The following is a 23,149-nucleotide window of genomic DNA, read 5'->3' on the forward strand; positions in this document are numbered from 1 at the left end:
GTGCAAAGTATCTGATGTGACACGGCAGGTAAAGCTGGACCAATTACTAAGACGTGTAATTTGTACAAAATTACACGTCTTAGCTTTTATACGTATACGTCTTAGCTTTTATACGCAGCGCCATTTGCATTTCCCAAGTGTTAATACACACATCTGACACAACTTAACATGGTTCAGTTCAGCAGGAAGGCTTAAAGCACTGCCGTCCTACATGTCTTTATGCATGCTCAATCAAGCCACACAAACTCACGGTGGATAAATGACCAAACAGCACCTTTCTGATGTCATAGATGCATGCACCCCCCTCCCTTTTTTCTTAACCAATGCATTTTTAATTATTGACATGCATTTTTAATTTCAACAAAGCTCAACAACAGCCTGAACATGATGTCATCAACCAGAAGCATTGCTGTACAATCACATCACTGGCTCTCTGAAGCAAATGTACACGTTTATGAATTTAAATTCATAAATACGTATTTAAAAAAATACGTAAAGAAAAGAAAATATGAAAAAGCCACGAGAACTGAACTTGCAGTCGGAAGATAAAGTAGCATGTTAATATGTTAGCAAGTTGCGTCAGAGTACTCTGTCCTACTCTGCCTCTCCCCACCGCAGGGAAAAGGGTAACACCACCTGGGTCTGGGTGCAGTTCCCCCCTCCAGGGGCAAGGGTACCTAGACCCGGTTTGTAGAGTACGCTTGGGGAGTGTGAGCGTGTGTACAGCGTCTCTTTATGTCTGTCTCCACGTTGGTTGAGTGTGGAGTAAGTGCATATGATAGCATGAGGGTGGGAATGGATGTTTGTGTCTGTGTGTGCCTGTATGTCTGTGTCTATATGTCAGGTTGGGTATCAGACGCCACCTCTCTGGGGACATCTCAGGCCCTCCAAGGTTTGGAGGCCTATCTCCCCCCACCACCACTTCCCCTGCCAGTGGCGGACTCCCTCAGGTGTCGGTGCGTCGGTGGTTCTTTGTGTCTGGGGGTGGGCGTCCGGGTACACACCGGCTCACTCCTTGGCGGCCGCTTATCGGGGCCTGGAGCCTGGGGCTCGCTCGGGCCACTTCGGAGGTGGGGTGCTCTCAGCCTGGGGCTCGGTCACTCAGGCACGGCTGGCTGCCGGCGGAGCTCACGGGCGCGTCACTGCAACTCCCCCTGGCTTCTGCTCCGCGGCTGCTGAGTGAGCCCTCATCTGGGACTCTCCTCAGCTCTTACTGAGACAGTGGCACGGCTGCCCCTCTGTTAGTCTTCCTTGGTCTCTTGTGTTCTGGGGGCCTCTGGATGTCTGGAGTTTTGATCTCCTCCATACCTGCTTCATACCCTGGAGGACGGGGCTGTGGCCCCCCCACACCCTCTAGCAGATCATTACATGGAGAAACCTTTGGAATGCAAGCATGCTGATCCACACAGGTGTACACACGGGTGTTCACAGACGCGGACTACAGCTTTCTTGGCTGCTGCCTCAAAGCACATTGTGCGCTGTCTATCTTGCGTGCTGCACAATATCGTTTATTATTTAGTATCTACTGATATCTACTGCTAGCTAGTTTATTGTGATGGTGCTGTTTTTTTTTATTATGTTGCTCTTTGTTGTTTGCTTTCTCTTCTGTTTTTTTTCTCCATACAGGTGACCCAGGTGTTTTTTTTTTTTTTGTTGTTTGGGTTTTTTTTTTTCTTTCTTCCCCCCCTTCTCACCGTCTCTTCTCCCCTTTGGTTTTCTTTCTCTCCCTCTCTTTCTTTCATTCTTTCTCCCTGTCCTATCCCCCAGTCATGTCTGTCCCGTTTGTAGCAACTGAAAATAAAATAAATTCATAATTATAATAAAGGTCAATCAAATGGACCAATATGGCAAGGCCATGATGATCCACTTGGTAAAATAAATCCGCTTGGCATCTTTCTTGGCCTTAAGACAACAATTCTGATGGCTAAAGATCCAAACGGGACACAAAAAAAAAAAAAAACAAAGAGTACTCTGTCCTAGAAGGATTACTGTTCTTAATTTGCACATGAGATGTCACAGGTGCCTCTTTGTGAATGTAAATGCCTTCTGAAGTATGACTTTAAGTAAAAGCCGAAACAGAGAGGTGTGAAATGAAGAATAAGACTGAAATGAAAACTCTGCCAAAAGGCTTAGGCAAACCAAATGAATTTTTTTAGTCTTCCTTTCTCTTTTTTTAGTCTTGATTTATCTTTAGCATTTTGTTTTCCTTCTTTCTCTGTAATGAATGTTTACTTTATCCCTGAGCTGCTTTAGGCGCTGTAAGACTAAAATGCAAATGTTTCATAGATTTATGGTGGAAGACAGAGGAGTGTGCAAGGAGGCATTTAGTAAAGTCCAAATGATAAAATGAACCGAGTGACAGAAGTAAGTGAGACAAAGTAGAAAGCAAGTGAAAATCCTTAGGGTTTCACTTCATCAAATGTCAGTAGGTGAAAGGGTCAGGAATGAAAAGGAATGTCTGAAGAGACAAAAATAAAAAAGCATTGGGGAAAAAGTGGAACAAAGGGGAAAAATGTAGATTGGGAGTATAAGGTGAAGAGAAACACACTGATCCTGTTTTTATTCTTTCATTTCAATGCTTCTACAGTACTGCTCTGCTGAATTGCTGCCACAGACGTGTTATATTATTGTTTCTTGGTTTTGCTTTTGCTCTAACATGATTTACAATAAAGGAAAGTGTTTTTGTCTCCCTAATTTACTATAAATTACTTTCTACATGACCAACATACCGTTGTGAAACTACAGAAGGAGTACTTCATATCATGTTATAAAGGCCATAGCTGGTCCAAAAGTATATAAGAGATGGATGCAGTTTACATCTAGAACTTACAGAGGCATTAGATAGCATTTCTGCTATCTAATGCCATTATTAATATGAAATCCATTGTGTTTGTTATTTGTAACAAGCAAAGAAAAATGACACTTGATTGAATCTTTCTATTATTGCTGCCAACAGCTTTCCAACATTTGAATTTTATGGCAGAGATTTAGAGAAAGGGAAGTATGTCACCAACTGCCCAAACAAACCCAGAAGTGCTTAGCAGCTAGCTAGCACTGAACAGCTTAGAGGCTAGCAGCATTGCTGTTATATAACGCAATATGAAATCCCAAAAATTCCCAGTTAAACTCCAAAAACACATTTCAATAAACAGTGCAAACATACTAAAATACTAAGGCCGATACCAGGGAGGCTAACAAGCACTTAGCAGGATCTAAAAGTACTCATTAACTTTAAACTGTACTGCTTGCTAGCCACGAACCAATAATCAGTATACATTACTTAGTCAGTGTTGTTCTGCTATCTGGGATATGTAATCGTAAGGGTTATTCAAGGTATTACACGGCAGAATTTTATAGTTTTTTTTTTATTATAATGCATCCTTATCATGTCTAAGTAGAGCAAGAAAATGTGATCGCATATTAAGATAGTATAAACTGATTAAAACAGGAATGGTAAGGTTCTTAATTTTATGTTGGTCAAAACCTTTAAGTTTTGACCAACATTTAGGTTTTGACCAACATTTCTCATAATCAAAGCAGTCGTTAGCTATGTCCATAATCATGACAAGCTAAATGGTTGTCAGATCACATACCATAATCAAAACAGGCATGCAAAGGATGTTCTTTATTAGTAACCTTATTTACCACCGTTTCCCTCAGTTAAGCTGCAGTTTAGTCAGCGGATCATTGAAGTTTGTTGACCACCCTCAGCAAGAATGAAATACTTCTAGGAATGTAGCAAGCGTAATTAATCCCTGTAGTATCAGATGGCAAAGTGCATATAGCTGCCCTATACTGCCTTACACAAAGCTGGAAAGAAAAGCTGGCCTTCATAGTAAGTGCATGACTCTACTAATGTAGATAATGGAACGGACTATTGGACAGTCTTTTCTGGGAGACTATCATAGTTCTCGTATGAAGAAAAGAAAGCCTGAAAGAACTTCTGATCCTGCTTACTTTCTCACCTGTAAAAACATACATCTCCCGCATTCAGTTTCTAATAATGATGTCTGCCTCGTTTGTCTGTTTTCTTTACACCCAGACATTTGCCTTTCTTTAAAGCCATCTCATCAGGAGTGTCAGCGTCTCTTCATGTGTGTGTGTGTGTGTGTGTGTGTGTGTGTGTGTGTGTGTGTGTGTGTTGTTCTGAGTTGAATAAGCAGATAGACATCTGGCTTGTCAAGGTCATTTATTCAGAAACCTTGCTCATACACATGGGGCGTGTCACCATGGCAACAAGTCTTGCTACCTCTCTCCATTACTTATCTCTGGATACCCCTGTGTAGAGTTATCCTTTTCTGTCTCTCTCTCTGTCAAAGGATTTTAAACTGGTAACCCGGCATATGTCAGTGAATTCTGTTTGTGTGTTTTTGTGCAGGCTGAAAAGAACAAAATACTGACTCAAGTAGGATAAACAACAATCCATTATTCTGTCATTTCTGTTGTTTCTATTGTATTCAACAGCATCCAACTCACATTTCAAGTAGTATGATAAAGTTGGTGATGGCTGCTGCATGTCTCACAGGCAAAGGTCAGTATGCTATACAAATCTTTTGTGGACATATATGTGGAAATATATCGGATGGTAAACTTATTATACTCTATCATTTATTTCAGGCTGTGACAAAATACACTGTTTACAGCACTATTTTCCCATCGCATTGGATAACGTTTGCAATAGAGTATATCAACATTTCCTGTGAAGTTGAGACAAAACCGGGCAGCTCCAAACTGAATGACCAGCTGAAACAAATTGAGGAGTTACGGCTATCTCTCTAGCTTGGACATGATTTGGTTATGAAAAGTCTGACACAGACCAGGAAACCGTACTGTGCAAATTATGCCACAAATCAGGTACACAAGTCGAGCTGCCTCGTTTATATTAGGAGTCTCGGGCCAAAGTATTGCAGGAAATCTGCAATGTAGCATACTGAACTTCAACAACAATGACACTCTGCAGTCGCCGTTTGCAGACAGGCTATTCTACTGGCAACGATTTAGAACCTACACAGATATTTAGAGAAACTGTGTGTAGATTCTCAGACATGCAGGTCATGGAAGTTTATGGAGACTGGAAAGAAAGCAAACTGTAGAAGCCTCTTGGTTGAGAGTTAAAAGTCTTCGTGAAACCTAAAGAAGTCCAGAAGTACTTTCTTTCCAAACTTTTTAGAATACAGGAGAAATTATAGTTCTTGAGTCATGGGAAGTGATATATTGTTTCTACAGTTTACATTTAATTGGTATATTACATAGCAGTATTTTATCCTGGGACTTTAGTAATTGGTTATTGATTTATATATTGATATATTTATGTTTACATTCTTAGGCAAACATGCCCAGATTTGTTGTAAATATATAAAAATATTCACATATGAATGACTACATTTTATTTTTGATGATTTAATTTAAATGTAAAAAAAAGTACTTTCCATTTGATTACATAAACTATGTGATGTGTGTGATTACTAGGATATGAGATTTAGAGCAAAAAAAATGAATTCAAATCGTGCAGAAAATTCTTCCTACATAAGGAAGAAATCTGAAATAAAGTGGAATAGCAAAACAGAACATTCTAGAGACAGGAGTAAAGGTCGGAGCAACACGGAGATGAAGTGTTAAAAGCGGACAAAGAGCAAGAGATTGCTCTTCTCTTTTTTCCACCTGTGCCCTTTGCCAGCTGTGTGGAGTCACACAGTGACCACGCGGATGGCAATTGTCTAAAGCTGGCAAACAGGCTCACTGATCAATTATTAAAAACTTGCATGAGTATGTGCGTGCTTGTGCGAGTGTTTTAAAAGCCCCTGGGTTTGAAAAGCTCAGGGCATTGTTAAAGTTCACAGCAGGGGATGTTTGTGTGTATTCATTGGTAGTGCATACATCTGTAGTGTGGTGAATTTCAAGCATGGCTCTTGAATATTGACTTAAAAGAGACACGCGCACTCAAACACACACGCACTTTGATGTACTTTGATGCTGAGCCAATTTTGCCTTATGGTTTGCACAATATGCTGATTTGGTGCAAAATAAACACCATCTCTGTGGCCTTACACACACGCACAAAAACACACACAAAAAGATGACCATCTGTTCTAATAGTGAGTCCAGCTTCCTGCCAAGTTGTTATCAGCTGATTGGCAGAAAAGCACACCAAAAAGATGCCAGCTTGAGGAAGACAGACAGGACATGCTCTGTCCCACGACACTTTAAATCACTGCTTAAGCTCAAAAAGCCTTCACAGAGAGTGTTAAGCCACGTCCCTCAAGTCTGCCTTTGGTTTGTGTACTCAAACCATCATTATACAATAAGAATTACAAATGACTTGGTCCTTTGAATGAGGACTGTCTCAGAACAACAACTAACCAATGACTCCGGGAACGTCCAGTCACCCTGTCTAGTGAGGATATGTGATATACAGTACTGTGTATTACATCTCAGTCAACAAAAACAAAAGCTCAAATCAACTGCTTATGAAGAAGCTATTTATTTTCCCGTGTTCACGGACACAAACTGCCACGTTTTTTTGTGTCAGCGAGCACGAATTTGTAAATAGAGTATTTTGGTAGGAAGTATATTTTGTCACAGCAGCTTATATTTTGCTAAGAGAAAGCAGGGAGGCATCATTGTGGCAAAGAAGAAAACAAAGCTTTAGAAGAAATGGCACATGTTGTATTTTGAACCAAACCCTGATCTTTTTCTTAACCTAACCCCGAACCCTAGAAAAATCCATTTCAGTGCCTACACCTGACTGAGATAAATGCCTACACTTAACCAAACAACATATTCTTGTGTATTTACAAGTGATGTGTCTCAAACTTGGGTGTTATTTTCAAGCTCCAAATGCAGACTTTTTGTTGCGCTTTACAAGTTGACAGTATTCACTTTGTATACATGAATAAGAACATATGAGAGCAGACTGATCAAAAGTCATGCTCAGGAAATCATGTTAATGTTCAGGAACACAAATCAGTAGACTAAAGGTTGTGACTCCTCCCTCCCAACCGGTCACGACCTCACTGAGCCTGGTTCTGCCGGAGGTTTCTTCCTGTCATAAGGGAGTTTTTTCTTCCCAATGATTCCAAGTGCTTGCGCACAAGGGGATCATTTGGATGTTGGCGTTTTCTTATTTCAATTATTCGGGGGTCTTTACACCTGCCATAGGGTGACTGCTGCTGTAATTTGGTGCTATATAAATAAAACCTAATCAAACTGAATTGACTATTTCACGAACTGCTATAAGAACATACTGTATAGTCACACTACTCACAATGAAGGCTTAAAAAGTTTTAATTTGAAATCCATATATGACAAACATTGATAAGTGTTAATAATGAAACTTCTAGAAGCAACTTCTAATCACTAAAACAACAGTGTCTTAGGAACAGATAGCCCATGTTCAAAAATAGAAACAGACGGTTTTTTTTTTAAATAGCTAAAACCACTACGAGCTAGTGTTTTGGAGCATTCCTGTTTTCTAGACTTTTTTGTCTGGCCTATGTTATCTTAACAGTCATAGGACTATATGGAGGTCACCAGAACTGATACTTACCAAACCTTTCAAAACCAAAATTCTGAAAATGTCAGAATGTTTTGTTTTCGTTTTTTAAGGTAGAGTTGGCAAAAAAATGATACTTGGATGCTAATTGATGCAATTTTATTTTATCAGATGCATCATAAATACGGACAGCTTTGTCTATATGAAGACTTTTGTGAAGTAAATAAAGCTTCTTTTTAAACAACATTCAAATATCAAACAGTTACCACGAACACTAATCTGGCTGGTGCACATGGCAACATGAGCTGTTTAACTATTACTTATTCAAATTAGCTGTCTGATAAGTTATTCTTAATGCATCAGGTAGCTGCTACTAACACGATAACCTTAATGTTGAAGCTGGGCAACAAAACTTATCAGTCTATAAGTCTGTACCATTGTTAGAGATTTTTAATTTAACAGGAAAACACAATTATCTGTGGAAGCCCGTTTCCGCCACTAAAAGAAAAAGCATCTATAACTCAAAGTTTTGACGTACTTTCAAAAAAATTTCAACTTATTAACTCGAAATTTCGACGTATTTTCTTGAAAATTCGATTTATTAACTTGAAATTTTGAGAAAAGTAACTTGAAATTTCTAGTTAGCTCTGCCAATCAGTAATGTACGTGGAATGCGCACTCAAAACAGGGTCGCAACAAATTGGCGCTTTCGAGAGTACGTTTGCTGATAGTAACATCATGTGATTCAGCTAATAACACGAGGATTTCATCATTTGTGAAACCACACTGAAAATAATCAGCAATTTGTGCATTCATGACTGGCTGTAATACTGGTAGCTTAGCTGTAGCATTTGTAGCTGAGGGCTTCAGCTTCCGGGTAACTAGGAAATGACGTCATTCACGTAGATTACTGAGCTACTGAGTTAATACGTCAAAATTTCGAGAAAATGGCTCAAAATTTCGAGTTATGGATACTTTTTTTTCTTTTTTTGTGGCAGAAACGGGCTTCCATAATTATCTGTGTCTAAAAATATGAAAGGTCTCTCTTAGAAGCAACAAGACAGAAACAGTGACAGCCTATCTTACCAATAAGTGATCAGCATTTTAAATATGGTGCCAAGCCACCAGAAGCACAGAAACAGTTGTAGCTGAATACAGTATTATTATTATTATCATTCAAAAATAAATAAATGAGCCTTATAATTTAGTCTTTTTACTTTCATTGAACTGAAACATTATTATTTTCCTGGGTATTGGGCTCAAGTTTGAACTTCTATTATCACGATTACTCCAAATAGACACAGATAAAGGAGTAATAAGAACTCATGAGAACATTCTTTGGTTATAGCAAGCGTACGCTGCAATAGGGCGAGGCTAATATTATTGTAAGGCTAAACACCGTAGGATTTTTTTTTATATATAGCCAACATCTTGTAAACCTGGTAATTTAGTCCTTTAGCAGTGGTTTTTCTATAGAGCTGTAACACTGTCAGACGTATTCACTATCTTCTTTGAATCAGGACGAGTTTACCCCTTTCAAAAGCTGCAAGTTTTTCTGTTAAAAAGAGAGAGTGACAACAAAGGCTAAGCTGACATTTCAGTCCATGTACTTGCATGCATTTTACCAGAGGCAGGAAGAAAAACTATTCAGTCTTTAGGCTCTCTATCTGTTTTATCTCACAGTTTTAACCTTTATGTCCTTGGTTTGTTCTCTTTAAAAAAAAAAAAAAAAAACTTACTTTGCAGTTCATCTCTCCAGAGGTTTTTCCCTAATTTTCTTTATCTTTGCTTCTTCTTTTCCTTTCACTTGTTCCTTCTCGTCATTCTTCCTCACGCCCTTCTATCTCTCCAACACTGTGTGACAGTTCGCCACCAATTTGCGCTCGACTAATCTGACTAGAACACGCTAAACTAATTAACATGGGCTGAAGCGGCCTCACTTATCATTTCACCATATGTACATACATCACACGCCCACCACACACTCACTAAGTCACCACATATACACGCACATGCACGCACAAACACACACATAAAATGAATGAGACTCTCCAGGGAGAATAAGAAATGATGGGTACTACTTCGGAGAGGAAATGGGGAACAAGGCCAGATATAAAAAGGATGGAAAGGAGAGAGAGAGATATTTGGAACACAGAGGAAAGAGGAGCTATTTCTGCACCACGTTCACCCGAGTCTGCCTCTAGAAGCATTAACATATGGAACATCATGCGCTGCCCGGTTGGGCATAAAATATATACACGCATGAAATTATTCAGTTAACTCTGCCAAAACTGACACACTTTTTTTCCCTCCTGGAGCTAATAAAGCACTTGCATTTCCTCCAGAATTTACTCAGCAAATATACAGTTCCATTTATTTAAAAAATCATATATTTGGGACATATAAACAAAGAAAGCTGAAATGTTTTTGATTAAAATAGTATTTCCTCTGTTTAAATAATTTCCATGTTGGAGGTCGACGTATGCTATGAGATATTGATTGCCGCAGTAGCATGTTTGCTGGGGCTCAATATTAGACGCGTGTTTGTTGGTTATTGATTTGCTGTCATACTGGATTGTTAGCTTTTGCTACAAAATAACAAGAAAGTCATGTGCAGCGTGTTTAAGTGTTTGCTGTAGCAAGGTCATCAGCAGAGATCTGAGAACAGATTATCAGTTCAGTCCACACAGCAGCACCTCTGATATGCACTGATGCGGTGCAGTATTTGCTGATGTTCTCATTTCATCTTCATTTTTTACGAGCTCAGTTTGAACTAGCACGGCCTCGTTAATGTACAGATTTACCTCGGCACACATTGCCATTGTCAGGTTCATAACCCGCCTTGCAGCTGCAGCTGCCTATGGGTACCATCCACTCTCCGTCTCCATTACAGTAGAGCTTTATGGGCACGTCTACTTCCTCGGCGTTGGGGATGCAGCTTCCTCTGGCGATGACTAATGAGGTGGACTCTGCTCCGGTCAGCGTCTGCACAAAATAAGAATCATTAAAAAATTCCATTTAAATATCCATCCGATGGCTGTGCCAAGCTCTCGTAAAAATCACCACCGATTTCAATTAGCTCTGTTTCATACCTCTGGGAAGAAAGCAAAGTTCTGCACGATGCTGGGGCATTTCTTGTAGAATACCCTGACGGCCAGAAGCGACATGCAAGCGCCTAAGTCCTGGAAAGCCAAATGGAAACCTCTGCCTTTGGACAGAGGCCCAAAACTTCTCACTTCTGTGTTCACTTTCATCAGCCTGCCCCCAAAATCAACCTGGGAGAAACTCTCATCTGCTGCAATGGTGTCCACCTGACAGAGAGAAAAAGAAGGAAAAAAAGATACATTTTTAACAAAGGTTTTCTTTATTGATTTAGATTTTCTACCTATCAGGTAAACACGCTAATGCCCAAATGCTATGAAATGCTGTTATTGTATCTTTCCCCCCGATAAACCTCCACAGTGGCCAGGCAAAATTAAACGTCTCTGTGAAATTGCAAATGCATGAGAGCATGAGCATGACATTTAAGTAGAGAGGTGACTTATGAATCTCAACAAGCACAAACACATTCAGTCAATACGGGTTAAATTCTAATAGCGAGTGGAGGTTAAGGCTTCAGGCTACAAAACGATTTGTGAATACTTTTAGCCTTTGTTGCAGTTTTACTTACTTACTGATCAATTTTGGACTGGTTCAATGTTTGGATTTCATTCTTTTGAACTGACATACAAGGAAGGTGTAATTTAACACTTTCTGGAATCTGCTTGGTCTCCAGCTAAGAACCAGCAGTTTTAGTTGATAAGACCACAACGTTCAAGCCCCAAGGTGTTGGGTATGCCGTCTTTGCGTTGTTGCACATAGCAAAATTCCTGTCAGTTTGTTCACTTCCTCAAAACGAAAATGATGTCCAGTGGTCACCATTTTGACACACAAGAGAATTTCCACTTGGATGGGTGCAAGTGGACACAATGGAACTTCCACAGTGAGAAGCTTTCCAGATATGCAAGAGGCAATGATAGGTATACAGTGGGGCAAAAAAGTATTTAGTCAGCCACCGATTGTGCAAGTTCCCCCACTTAAAATGATGACAGAGGTCAGTAATTTGCACCAGAGGTACACTTCAACTGTGAGAGACAGAATGTGAAAAAAAAAATCCATGAATCCACATGGTAGGATTTGTAAAGAATTTATTCGTAAATTAGGGTGGAAAATAAGTATTTGGTCACCTCAAACAAGGAAAATCTCTGGCTCTCACAGACCTGTAACGTCTTCTGTAAGAAGCTTTTCTGTCCCCCACTCGTTACCTGTATGAATGGCACCTGTTTGAACTCATCATCTGTATAAAAGACACCTGTCCACAGCCTCAAACAGTCAGACTCCAAACTCCGCCATGGCCAAGACCAAAGAGCTTTCGAAGGACACCAGGAAAAGTATTGTAGACCTGCACCAGACTGGGAAGAGTGAATCTACAATAGGCAAGCAGCTTGGTGTGAAAAAATCAACTGTGGGAGCAATCATCAGAAAATGGAAGACATACAAGACCACTGATAATCTCCCTCGATCTGGGGCTCCACGCAAGATCTCATCCCGTGGGGTCAAAATGATCATGAGAACGGTGAGCAAAGATCCCAGAACCACATGGGGGGACCTGGTGAATGACCTGCAGAGAGCTGGGACCAAAGTAACAAAGGTCACCATCAGTAACACACTACAACGGCAGGGAATCAAATCCCGCAGTGCCAGACGTGTTCCACTGCTGAAGCCAATGCATGTCCAGGTCCGTCTGAAGTTTGCCAGAGAGCACATGGATGATACAGCAGAGGATTGGGAGAATGTCATGTGGTCAGATGAAACCAAAGTAGAACTTTTTGGTATAAACTCAACTCGTCGTGTTTGGAGGGAGAAGAATACTGAGTTGCATCCCAAGAACACCATACCTACTGTGAAGCATGGGGGTGGAAACATCATGCTATGGGGCTGTTTTTCTGCCAAGGGGACAGGACGACTGATCCGTGTTAAGGACAGAATGAATGGGGCCATGTATCGTGAGATTTTGAGCCAAAACCTCCTTCCATCAGTGAGAACTTTGAAGATGAAACGAGGCTGGGTCTTCCAACATGACAATGATCCAAAACACACCGCCCGGGCAACAAAGGAGTGGCTCCGTAACAAGCATTTGAAAGTCCTGGAGTGGCCTAGCCAGTCTCCAGACCTCAACCCCATAGAAAATCTGTGGCGGGAGTTGAAAGTCCGTGTTGCTCGGCGACAGCCCCAAAACATCACTGCTCTCGAGAAGATCTGCATGGAGGAATGGGCCAAAATACCAGCTACTGTGTGTGCAAACCTGGTAAAGACCTATAGTAAACGTTTGACCTCTGTTATTGCCAACAAAGGTTATGTTACAAAGTACTGAGTTGTATTTTTGTTATTGACCAAATACTTATTTTCCACCCTGATTTACGAATAAATTCTTTACAAATCCTACCATGTGGATTCATGGATATTTTTTCCACATTCTGTCTCTCACAGTTGAAGTGTACCTCTGGTGCAAATTACTGACCTCTGTCATCATTTTAGGTGGGGGAACTTGCACAATCGGTGGCTGACTAAATACTTTTTTGCCCCGCTGTATAGGGTTTTTGTTGCTTTTTAAAAATCTGTAAATAACACTATATCTTTACTCCCTCTCCCCTCTTTTTACCTAAAGTGTTTACCTTTAGGAAGGGTGCGTTGGCCCAGTACTCCACCCCTTTGATGCCGTCTGAAACAGTCCTGTCGGTCTCTAGGTAGTAGAGGTTGAACGTCTCTTTGCAGGAGCCCAGGACACTCGGTATGGAGGCACAGTCGCGCACAGTGAAGCGGATCTCCACGTAGATGCGTTGCGCCGCGCGCCGGTCGATGTAAGTGGTGAGGAGCCAGTTGTTCTGGCTGGGCTCAAACACGTTACACACCTGGTACGTCCTGATGGTGTTCAGGTTCTCATCGTAACCGCTCACCTCCTCCCACTGGGCGATGTGTGCGTGTGAGAAGAAGGGCCAAGTAGTAGGAGAGGGGAGGAAGCAGAGGGAGAGGGGAGAGGGGAGAGGAGAGGCCAAAATGATGAATGGGTTTACCAAAACCTGACACAAATTAAACTTTATCCCTCCCTCCCATTTTGTCTCCTTCTCTTTTTTTCTCCTCTACCTTGTTCTGTGCTACATGGGTAAACCATTCATCACAATTAGAGTCACTCACCTCAAACGCACACAGCAGACCACTGTGACCGTCCAGTCGCCAAGCCAGAATTTAAACAGCCAAGGAGCTCAATTTAGATGGAAAAACCCATTCTATTCTATTCTATTCTATTCTATTCAGCTGCTGCGGACTCCCATGTGATGCACCTCACTGATCTTTTGGAATGCATTCTATTTACATCAGTAGTGGTTAATTGGTGTCACCTTGCTACTGTAATTAGGAATTTGACAGACTCATTACTGGACCACTGTAAAGTGTACTCAAACAGTTTTTTCCCAAGGGCGCACGGACACACACACACACACACACACACACACACACACACACACACACACACACACACACACACACACACACACACACACACACAGAGTACACCTTTGCACATTGTTCTTACTCCATTGGCAGGGAACGATATCCAGCCAAGCTCAGCTGTCGCCGTCCTTGTATCCATCACTGTCTCTGTCAGACAAAAAGAGACAGAGAGAGAGAGAAAGAGCTGAAAAGAGGAGGCTGCACCAGAAGGACAGGTATGGATTTAATAGTCAGCTCAGATGACAACTTTCAGCACTGCTTTGTGATATGTACCATTCATATTCATAAAGCCCTACTTCTGACCATTTCTGCAATGCTCTGTCTGTTCTGTGCACCTGTGATAAAGAGATAAAGAGGCGCAAAAAACAACAACAACAAAAAACAAACGACCCCTGGGTATGTTAATCTAGTTTGAACACAAGCCACAATGACAGGACATAATGATGAAGGTAATCCGGTTAATCCAGGTTTTATTCGAACCTCTGCGTAACAGAAAACAGTTATGTTCAAAGCAGATAGCCTGCCTAATCACATTAGGCAGTGCCAAGGAAGAACACACCCTCATTACTCAGTGTTCATTATGTACACAAATGACTTTATCCCATATTGCATTATTTAGCTTTGACAGTATGTGGAAATGTAATTCTATCATGGAAAAGGCAGCATATCTAATATTTCACATTTATGATTACAACGACAGTCGCTGTCTGAAGCTTTATTAAGTCACGAATGACAGAAGAAAGATTTGATTGATGTAGCAGCTGGATAACATATAATATAACTGTCACTGAAAATGAAACCATTCCCAAGTCCCGAATGGGAAATTGGACTTTTGTGTTTTCTTTGATTTTCTAGTTGTAGATTGAAATTCAGAGTTAACCACTGAATTAGGCAAATGCACCAGAACTAGAACAGTTAGTAGAATATAATTAAGGACACAATGAAGTTAGCAGATATATTCAACTCAATTCACTTGTATTTGTAAGGCACCAAATCACAACAACCGTCACCTCAATACAAATAAACCCCCAAAATCAGATGACACCCTATGAGCAAGCACTCGGTGACAGTGGGAAGGAAAAAAATCCCTTTTAACAGGAAGTAACCTACAGCAGAACAAGGCTCAGGGAGGGGTAACCATCTGCTGCAACTAGTTGGATGTGATGGGAGGAATCAGGACTAAAGACACACTATGAGAAAGAACCAGAGATTAATAATAACTAATGATTAAATACAGAGTGGTGTGTACAGAGGTAGAAAGTATAAAAAGAAGTAATTGAAGAAGAAACATTCAGTGGAACATGGGAACCCAAAGCAGCCTAGGCCTATTTCAGCATGATGACTAAGGGAGGGATCTGGGTCACCAGATCAAGCCCTAACTATAAGCTTTATTAAAAAGGAATGTTTTAAACCGAATCTTAATCCTGAATCCAAACTGAAAGCTGTTTCCACAGGAGAGGCCCTGAAAGCCAAAGGCTCTGCCTCCCATTCTACTTGTAAATACTCTAGAAAACAAGTAATCCAGCAGCCCATGACAAAATTGCTCTACTGGTGAGATGTGACATTACAAGGTCTTTAAGATAAGATGGGGCCTGACTATTCAAGAAAATAAAAGAAAACAAAATTTTAAAATATAACCAGAAAGACTTGTCATTGAAAGAATCCTGAGGGGGAAATCTTTGGGTAACACCAAACACATAACCCAGCACTAGTGTAAAACAAAATCTGCTGGTCCTCTTTATAAGAGCAAACATGTCCAGTTGTGTTCTTGCTCTGACGCAACTACATGCTTGGCAGAAAAAATAATGGCCTGACAGAAGAGCCCAGAGCTGTTGCCAAGATGGAAAAGTGGCAAGATTTGCCTCGAAGGATTTTGCATTTGAAAACCTTAAAATCTAATAAATAATAATAATAATAATAATATTTTTTAGAAAGGCAGATTTGTAAGAGCTTTTTTTGAATAAGAGGCAAAAAAATATTCATCAACAGCATTAGAAGATATCCAGGAAGCCATGGAAGCTATTTATTTTGACTTTTGTGGGTGTGCTATGCAGTCATTAAGAGCATTGGTGTAAATCAATAAGCAGGACTTCTTTCTGCTTCTCTCTGACAATACCACACTTTCATATGACTTTTGCATCCCTGTAACCATGTTCTTTGATTCACCAGTGATTTAATTTCCTGCTAAAAAAAAGAAAATGCAAAGAAACCCGCTCGCGCGCGCGCGCGCGCACGCACGCACGCACACACACACACACACACACACACACACACACACACACACACACACTGTTGTATGCATATCTGGTGATTTTATGCGCATTTTTTAAAACTGTAATTCCTTTTCAGAAATAAATGATTGCATCAATTTAACATGTTGCTGCCTCAAATTGGCAGTTAGCATATATTAAAGAATAATTGCATACAGGTGTAATAAGTCAGCAGCGGCAACAGCAATCAAATAAACGACTTCATTAGGCGAATGTATGGAAGTAGCGTTCAGCTGATCTGGATGTTACTAATGACTTCATGCGTCCCACTGAAACTACACCATCAGCTCTAACCTCCATTTTTTTTCCTGGCACGCCGATTAAATCACTGCTGGGTGACACACCGACACAGTAACACACTTCACAACGCTGACCGTACCTTCTCACATTGCAACAAAGAAACCCAAGAATTACAGCGCGAGAGTCGCCGTAAGCAAAGCTACACGACAGCAAAGCCCAGATGGCAACGCTCGCTGTTAAACAGGTCATAATACGTCTTCATGCTATAGATCCCACTGTGTTAATGGTGAAAAATGGCTATGTGAGCAGCTCTAAGAATCAGTTTTATGTATTGCCCTGTCGCATGAATGCAAAGCCTGGCGAGGTGTGAAATTGGAGAATGACAGATATATTTCATTAAATATTTAGCATGTCAACAAATAATGTTACTGCAATACTGTAAATAGAAAGCAACATAAAGAACGAAGGAAAAATAGTATTTAAAATAAAGGATCTTAAAGCTGATGACAAACTGACCCTCGTGTAAAGTCTGCAGCAAACCAGTGTAATGGAAAGCATGCCTGAAATTTTTATGCCACTCCACTTTCCTGGTAACTAACGCGTGTTACAGGAAATATAGTTGACCATGACCGCAGCAAACTGGGGGGTAGACTTATTCAAATCATTAAAGGTGCTCCGTGTTGCTCTCAGAGGAAGTGGAACAAGAGAAACCGCCGAGCCCCACCCCGCCGTTATGTAGGTAAGTTGGGTTCCTTCTTATCTCCTGTGTCACTCGTGGCATGAACTCAGCCACTGCATGCAAAAATGAACGTTGACACGGTGCGAGCGGACACGCCGAGACGCACGAGCCAACATAAGCTAGCTGACATGCTGACAAGGCCGACCCCAACACCGAGCCCCTTGTAATAAAACACGGTGAGAAGATTCAGCGACATCACACCATGAGGCGGCCGCAGGCAAACAACCCCCCCTTGATTCTTGACACGCTCTCTTCCTCTTGCACTCTTTCATACTGTCACCCTGCCTCTCATTATCTGCTCTCCTCCTCCTCACACTTTCCGCACCTTCATCCTCTCCTGCATTCTAGCTCTCCATCTTTCATCCCTCCACTACTCCACTCTTTTTGTTGTTTTTTTATGTTTTGCGAGCGAGCTAGCCTAATTAAAGCAGAACCCCCTTTTTCAGCTCTCTCCCTTGGGAGAGAAGGTCGTTTTGGGAAATGAAACGCTTGTCACGCGAAAAATGTAGCCGACTATCAAATTCTTGGACCAAAGCTCATTTAAACGACGACAAGTGTCACTGTCTAATTTGTAGCTTCGGTGCGTTTAGTGGCACGCTGTCAACAAAGATTTTCAAAGAGTGATCTACAGCAGTTTATTTCTACCATGCATATTTTTACCTGCAAGAAACTTTGAAGTTTAGGTGGGAAAAAAACTGAAAAGAAGAAAAAAAAAGACACAATGAGACAAATCCACAATAATGACAGAAGAGATGTTGGAACGGCTCATGCAGCCTTACCTTCCAGCAAAGTCTTGCAACAAGGGACCTTATTCAAGGCTTTGCTTTAAGAATTGAATACGGTGGCACTGCATTGGCACCACACTTACCACCAACCTGCTTTAAAGGAAGGTTTTAGTGGCACACTCACAGGAAAGGTTAGCATTCTACCCACAGCCTTCATTGGCAAATGCATTTATTGAAAAATTGATTGTACTTTTGCACCCAGAAACACCTGTGGGTCCCTGCAATTCATCATTTTATGCCATTTTGTCTTGCTCACTGCAAAATGATTACAAAGCAGTGCTTGAAGATAAGCATGCATGTAAATATAGAGCGAATCACTTTAGATTGGTGCAACATTCAAATTAAATCTCGACAGTTCATCCCATGATGACTTGTTTTGTCCGTCAACAGTCGAAAAACCAAAACATATTTAACATCCTGTTAAGTCTGACAAGGAACAGCAAGGAAGCTATAATTATGTGGCCTCTATTAACTATCAAATACCACAATATTTGCCTATTAAACTTCTTTCAACAGACCGATCAATACTTCACTAATCATTCATATATTTGCACAAAACCACTTAATAAACTGCAGTGCATTAGCAAACATGCTTTGCGAATTCCCAGTTTCAATGAGAAAAGAAGTCTAATCAGAACAAAACGAGACATGTGTTTGATGGTCTATGCTGGGCTTATTAGAGAATCTCCTCATCAGTCTAATTAACAGCACACACCTCTCTGCACATAATAGGGTATACTCGCCGAACAGCCTAATTACTTTTGACATATTGGAGGTTGTGATCGCAGTGTGCCTTCCTCCCCCGCAGTGGTGCAGCTCTTCAACCAGCCCTGTACACCGCTGAACGAAAGCAAAAGCCATTTTACAGCAGAGGAAACAGCAGGTAAATCTGTGCGATATAGTAGCAGTCAAAGAGGTTGTTAAATCCTTGTTGTGGCCCACGAGGGAGAAGTTAAAAGTATTTTCATCACAGGCCCCCGGATTAGAAGTAATTTCCCTGTTTTGCAACCTTTTCTTTCCCTCTCTTTCTTTATGTGTGCGTACCAGTGGTCAAATGGGAAGTGTGGTTAGTTCATCTTCTGCTAATTGGCATAGTGTGTCCTACTGCCCAAAGACTGCAGTTAGTCCCGATTCACATGGCAGTGTGCGCACATATATGTGGCACCTCCCTATAGCACTGATGGCACACATGTCTCAACTTCAAAGGGCAGTTTTGAGAGTTGGTAATTGTTTTGGTAAGGGGCCAAGGGGGTTGTATCGATGTGTTTACCTCACTAGGGTCTAGATTTACAAGACTGCATGTAAGAGGTGGAGATCCTTGAAATTTAGGCAGCTGCCCCAGTTACATATGTATTTCTGGGAGCTCCTTTCTTAAAGCCCAAAATAGGGAGGGGACTATTTAAATCAAGCGCACAAACTAATTTACTAACATTCACGTCACACAATTTAATATCAACTGCGCTGATATTTAATGCCAAAAAAGAGGATGTTTTTTTGCGCTTGATTTTGAAATGAATGGACTGCACCAGGCAACTTCTGTAAATTGCACATGAAACCAACCATACCTTTGAGCGCCATTTGGGGACTGGGCTCACACACCATCAGCACAGCTGCCCAATCACGTTGTTCTGATTTCGTGGACTTGCAAATCAAAGTCTCCTTAAAGACTGCTGTGGTCGTACCGGATGAATGACTCAGATGGTATAAAAGATGGAGGTAGCTACAATGACGTCAGCCATGTGAAGTCCAGTTATGAAACCTCAAGAGTACCATCTCAGTGAAGTGCAGCGCTTTCTGTGAAACTAACAACTTACTGTCACAAGTTGTTAGCTTATGAGCATACCCTGAATAATCCTCCTTTCTGAAATGCAGAACGACCCAAATGTTTGACAAAACTCATCAACAAAAGTGTTTTGTCTGAGGCAAACTACAGGCAGACATAATGAAGTCAGACATAATGTGCATCTATGATGGCTTCATTTGTATATTATTCTGTACCATCAATGGGTCAAAGACAGGATTTTAGCCATACGACAGGTTTTTATTCTGTGCTGAATAATAAATGTAGAATTATTCTTGTAGATTTATATTTTGGACTTAGTAGAGGGTTTTTTTTCTCAGTTGTTCTTTGGATTAGATCAGTGGTCCCCAACTTCCGGGCCACGGACCGGTACCAGTCCATGATTCGTTTGGTACTGGATCGCGAGAGTTGAGGCTCGGGTGTGAAATTTATGGTTTTCAGTGTTTTTATTGGTTTTTATCATTTTTATCGTTAACTCAGTTTCCCTGGGTTTTTTCCCATGTGTTATGAATAAATCTTCTTTTTTTTGTTACTGGCACTTGTTTTATTTTGTTGTATTTATCCGTGACACCTTAAAGGCCGGTCCGTGAAAATATTATCAGACATTAACTGGTCCGTCGCGCAAAAAAGGGTTGGGGACTGCTGGTTTAGACAAAAAAAAATAAATCTGTTCTTTTATGGAAAACCCATAAGTTAAATCTATACAAGAAATAGAATAGGTCAGTCAAAAGGATATTTGTCTGTCTGCATCCACAAGGTGTAACCTATGAAATAAAAACAAATATTAACATTAGACCAAAGAAACTTTAGAATCTAAATTGAAGTATTAATGAAGACCAGGATGGGCACTGGAAGGCTTAACAGGAATGTTTTTTTAGTTTTAAAACACTAATGATTTAAAAAAAAAAAAAAATCAACCAGGAAGCTATTATGTCATAAAAACAGCTCCACTGACAGTCCTGGGGACAAACATGGTGATACCAGGTTCTAAGAGTCCTCACAAAGAACATGTGTATCTCAAAGAAAGCCAGAAGGTACAGCTGGGTGTGTCATACTCACAGTTAAGGAAGCACAGCAAAATAACACGCTGACGCGCACACACGACTAACGCACGCTAAAAGCCCTCCTGGGGAGGAAGACGTCATACTGCCTGGAGAGATGGACCGATCAGGCGTTCAAGTGAAACGACACAGTGTCACAGAAGGACAACTCAGTCGGTATAGCACACTTTGAGAAGATGATGTGCACTAACTCAAATATAAATAGATATATAGGCATATGTGAGCACTCAAAAGTACACAGCCTGCGCAGGAGTCACGCAGAGCAGCTTTTCTTTTGCTTTAATTGAACCTCATATGCCCCCAAAATCAATTACAAAGACAATTATAAGACAGTGAACAGTGCTCTGAAAATCTGAAAAACTCCACACACAAAACCAGGGCAAACATTTGCCTCTCCACAGGAAATGTTATAATTAAATTTAAGCACTCAATGAACAGCTAAACAAAAAGCCAGGCTCGACTCATAACAACAACAAAAAAAAAGAAAGAAAGAACAAAACTAAGTACATTTTAGTGTTATCAAGATTTAGCCCCTGCCAAACACAATTTTCTCTATTAAGCCCACAGGAGCTTATTATTATACTCTGGTGTATAAAAACTGCTCTTATCTGCATGGAGTCCCCTTGAGCTAAACTCACTTCGCAGTGAGTGTACACAGCCTGCAAAGTCTCACCCAATAATCCCCACATTCGACACATTCAACATCGCTCTGAAGCACTGCCTAATGGGCTGACCTTGTTGTCTTAAAAGAGTCTGCTCAGCAGCTCAAAAGCACAATCTATCAGCAAAAACAGGCAGAACGGTGCAACAACAGTAGGGCTACACGAGGAGACGCAGATGTGGGAGACAAAATTGAAATGCTGCAACAACAGCATAACGCCGTCATGTCACGTGGATATTGTTTCAGATGCAGTTTTAAGAGATACTAACTGGTTAGATGAGCACTGAGCACTCCATAAGATCAAACCTAAGCCATGATTTTCGAGTCACAGGTAAGAAAATGTACAATTTGTATTTATTTGTGTTCACAGTCACATCTGGCACAGCAGTGTTTTCATTTTTTGAGCATACATCCCGCAGGCTGGCATTATGCTAGTGATGAATACCAACCTAATGGCCATTAGCTGAACTTTTATGCTTATTAAGATGTTATTCATATTATAAATCTATTTAAAAATATCTGAATATTTGTATCCAGCCGAGCATCTCTCTTTGTGCGTAATGAATTCACTTCAAAACCTGAGACGACAGACCTCATGACTTCCTTGGCTCACTTCCCCATTTCCTTTAGTGACACTTTATTACTGAAGGTGTGTTTGTGTCAAGAGCTGCCTCGATGATAAAATATCACCGTGTCAAAGTTCCGCTCGAGGTTGCTGGATTCCTCTTTATGGATTTTAGCTTTTGCTCTCCAGTTTCTTAGTTGCTAAATTAGGTGCTTCACCCCTTAGAGTATTTTTGGTGTCTGCTACTGTCAGCTCCGCGCTTATTTATGCACACCGAAACCTCCTTTCAAAGGAAGGTAATTGAAGAACCTACATTCCTCTTCATAAAAGTAATTTATTGCACAAAGATTCTGAGCAGGTGAACAATGTGCAATATATTTGAAGAGAAAGTCATTAACCTAAAGTGAGGAAAGCGTCACAGAGCAGAGTGTTGAGAGTTTCCTGCGTCTACTTAATGTTTTATTGTAAAGCATTGGCCGGATGTTGCTGACCTGGTCTGTTATAATGTTTTGAAGTGCACCTGCTGCTCATTTATTATAAATAAGGATTATCTGTGATCTGCTATTAAAGAGAAAAAAACCCAAATCCTTTCTCACGTGTAACACCTTAGCTTTGAGGTTTTATGTCTCAATAATAAAAACAATCAGTATCAGATATTTTTTTAGGACAAGTAATGTTAGCGAGCTTTGATCGCATGTTTCCAGCAGTGACACTGGAAAAAGGACAGGCTTGCAATTTACTACCAACCTCAATGAAATCTACTGGTCACTTCTCTTTCCACTAGCTTCTATTTTAAATGCCTACTTTAAAGCAAAAATAAAAACTGATCTCTTTAGCTAATTCTCTCATTTTTGATTGGTGTCAAAAATGGGCTATGTGGACAGGATTTTATTTTTTAAATAACTCATCATTTACACTTTGTTATTGCTTAAAATGATGTATTATTAGAGGCGTGGGTGCTTTGAGTGACAGATTTGTGCCCACTG

At 40.6% G+C, this 23,149-nt stretch overlaps 1 protein-coding gene across 2 annotated transcripts in view; it reads right to left on the bottom strand.

Annotated features, from left to right (window-relative positions):
* The window catches only part of LOC101470646 (ephrin type-B receptor 1), a 145,863-nt gene that overhangs the window by 88,691 nt on the left and 34,023 nt on the right, over positions 1–23,149 (bottom strand). For both annotated transcript variants that reach the window (XR_013093803.1, XM_004562113.4), the window contains exons 2-5: positions 14,124–14,188; positions 13,207–13,497; positions 10,585–10,803; positions 10,297–10,477 (exon numbers count right to left, since the gene is read on the bottom strand). Coding sequence is in view for 1 of the 2 variants with exons in the window: in XM_004562113.4 (XP_004562170.1) it covers positions 10,297–10,477; positions 10,585–10,803; positions 13,207–13,497; positions 14,124–14,188 (756 nt within the window). In the remaining variant the exon portion in view is untranslated. The remainder of the gene's footprint in view (positions 1–10,296; positions 10,478–10,584; positions 10,804–13,206; positions 13,498–14,123; positions 14,189–23,149) is intronic.

This window comes from Maylandia zebra, linkage group LG17 (genome assembly GCF_041146795.1).
Source record: "Maylandia zebra isolate NMK-2024a linkage group LG17, Mzebra_GT3a, whole genome shotgun sequence".
Classification (NCBI taxonomy): domain Eukaryota; kingdom Metazoa; phylum Chordata; class Actinopteri; order Cichliformes; family Cichlidae; genus Maylandia; species Maylandia zebra.